Source organism: Octopus bimaculoides, chromosome 1 (genome assembly GCF_001194135.2).
Source record: "Octopus bimaculoides isolate UCB-OBI-ISO-001 chromosome 1, ASM119413v2, whole genome shotgun sequence".
NCBI lineage: Eukaryota > Metazoa > Mollusca > Cephalopoda > Octopoda > Octopodidae > Octopus > Octopus bimaculoides.
This window is the reverse complement of record NC_068981.1, coordinates 87,984,421-87,987,072: the sequence shown is the minus strand read 5'-3', so window position 1 is coordinate 87,987,072 and position 2,652 is coordinate 87,984,421. Positions and strand designations below refer to the sequence as shown.

The following is a 2,652-nucleotide window of genomic DNA, read 5'->3' as shown; positions in this document are numbered from 1 at the left end:
AAGATGAGGACAAATATCCGTCAAATGTAAATAATGTGATTATTTATTTTTAGAATGACATTGCAGCATAAGTGTAAAAAGCTAGATCTTGCCAGTCTGAAGATAAAACAGGTAGGTTGTTTTGACCAGATATGACTGGTTTATATTGCTAAAGAGTTAAATTTAATTGAAATATATAAGCAGTATATTCTGGTTAGCAACACAGGAAGAGTTAAGGGTATTTACTCAGTAAAGATTATTCAAATACAAAGTAATAAATTCTTAAAAAAAAAAAACATCTTTTTCATAAATGTACTAATTTGGGATAAAAAAAAAGGTTCCTTTACCTTGTGTATTTGTCTTGGGGAATTGAGAGAACCACTGATCTAGCAGCAGGTTGCTGTATCGTGGTTGTTCAAAGAAACGTAAATATTTTGTGGTAGAACTCGTTGGAAATATTCGTTCAAAATTTCCACATCGCTTTTCTTCATCAAGAGTCAAAATCAAAGTTCGAATGTCATAAGGTGTTAAAATATCTAAGATAGTCTCCTGGATTTGCTATAATCATAAAATTAGTTTAATATTTTAAATGCTGAAAACAACAAAAAAAATCACTATTCATCAACCACAAAACAAGAAAGTTTATAATCACTTCAACCACCACTATTGATTCACTACCTGCTTTGCATTCAACCCCACATTTTTTACCTATCTTCTCAAAATCTATCCCCATCCACTCCTTCAGGCTCCCCATCTGGCATATACTCATGCCAAATGCAGAAAACTGGCAGCTACTTCAAACCAACAAAGTCACCAGCCCTGACAATGTTCCTTCTATAACACTCAAGCACTGTGCTCCAGACCTTACCCGTACACTAACTCAATTCTTTATTCTCCCAATCTCTACAAGGACATATTCTGACATTTGAAAAGCTTGCTTCAGTGTGTTCCATTCCAAAGAAATGGCAATCCAGATGAGTCCTATTGCACTCTTAACGTCTTTTAGATGAAGGAGACAGTGCATTAACAATGATATCTCCAACACCTAGAGTATCTCTTCAATGAACACTTGTAGAGCTTCCACAGAGCCAAATCCACCAGCAAACTACATCTTTGTGTCACTCATCAGTGAGTTCTTGCCATACAGATGACTGGTGAAAGCATTGTGTTGTTGCCCTAGACATCAACAAAGCCTTTGACCATGTCTGTGACCATGCAAATTGTCTCTCAAAACTTCACATATCTCTCTTCATCTCTTGAATTGGCAGCTTCCCAGCAGACTGCACTATTGCAGCATATGCTAAAGAAGCTCCTAGTTTCTGATTGTTAACAGATTCTGGTGTGCCCCAGGGTTCAGTTTTGTCTCCTATTCTTTTCTTTCTGCACAACGACCTACTTGCTGCAACATCTAACAACAGTTACTCTTATACAAATGATATAGCACATCCTTCCTCCTTAATCTTCCCTAACCGTGCATCATCCACTTGCAGCTGACACCATATTTGCACTGATTTGATACAAGGAGACTTCAAGCATCCTATAATGGGATGCTATGCCAATCGTATCTCTTTTAGTAGCAAAAGACTCATATCAAGAAAACATTATCACACCCCAATCCACCCTACCGAAACGAGCAGCTCTCAATTACAGACCTCATGATCACTCCAAATGCTGTGGATCTCTCCTGGTGAGAGCACATTATTAACATAATTAGGACTGCATCCCAAAGACTCTTCAGGGACAGAAAATATTTCCGCTCAAATGAGGCTTGCAATGGAGCATTGCTGCTCAGCATCTGGGTCAACACTGCTACTACATACAGACATCCTGGACTATATCCAGAGAAGGGCCACTTAACTGACCGGTATTAAATGATTCAAGACATGCTCCAGCTGTTGGCCCACAAGCATCAGGTCACCTCTGTCTTTCCTATCACTACTAATAATGTCCTCTGCTACACAGAACTGACTTTCTTGTACTTGCTCCACATTCTTATCCTACTCATCTCTCCTCCTCCTATCAGCCTTACGTCAAATTTCCCAGGCTCCACACTGGGCACTATCCAAATCCTTCATCCCCAGAACATCAGGCCTCTGGAATCTTCTCATATCTTTCTGTTTCCAATCATGGTAATATTTCTCCATAGCCAGGCATGTTTTTAATGGCAGAATGGAAAAAACAACACTGCTTGTATGATGGTGATGCTCATTTACAACCATCACATGATGCCACTGCAAAGGTACACGCATACACGCGTGCATGTACACACAATGGACTTCTTTCTGTTTCCATCTACTAAATCCATTCACAAGGACTTGGTCAGCCCGGGGTTATCGCAGAAAACATTTGCCTAAGGTTCCATGCAGTAGGAGTGAACCCAGGACCACATGGTTAGAATGCAAGGTTCTTAAGCACATAGTCATGCCTGCACCTATTTATATACCAACAAGATTCCATTTGGGGGGGGGGGGCATAAATTGAAATGAATTCAGTACCCGTGGAAGAGGTAGGCCCAGGAAGACCTGGGCTGAGGTGGTGAGGCAAGACCTTCGTACATTGGGCCTCACCGAGGCGATGACTACGGACCGAGACCTTTGGAAATGGGCTGTGCGTGAGAAGACCCGGCAAGCCAAGTAAGATCGTTGCCAGTGCCCCTGGACTGGCTTGTGCGGG

At 41.0% G+C, this 2,652-nt stretch overlaps 1 protein-coding gene across 2 annotated transcripts in view; it reads right to left on the bottom strand.

Moving 5' to 3' along the window:
• Positions 1–2,652, bottom strand: part of LOC106872256 (tubulin monoglutamylase TTLL4) — a 35,692-nt gene that overhangs the window by 6,142 nt on the left and 26,898 nt on the right. For both annotated transcript variants that reach the window (XM_014919179.2, XM_014919178.2), the window contains one exon: positions 327–537. In XM_014919179.2, the coding sequence (XP_014774665.1) occupies positions 327–537 (211 nt within the window). The remainder of the gene's footprint in view (positions 1–326; positions 538–2,652) is intronic.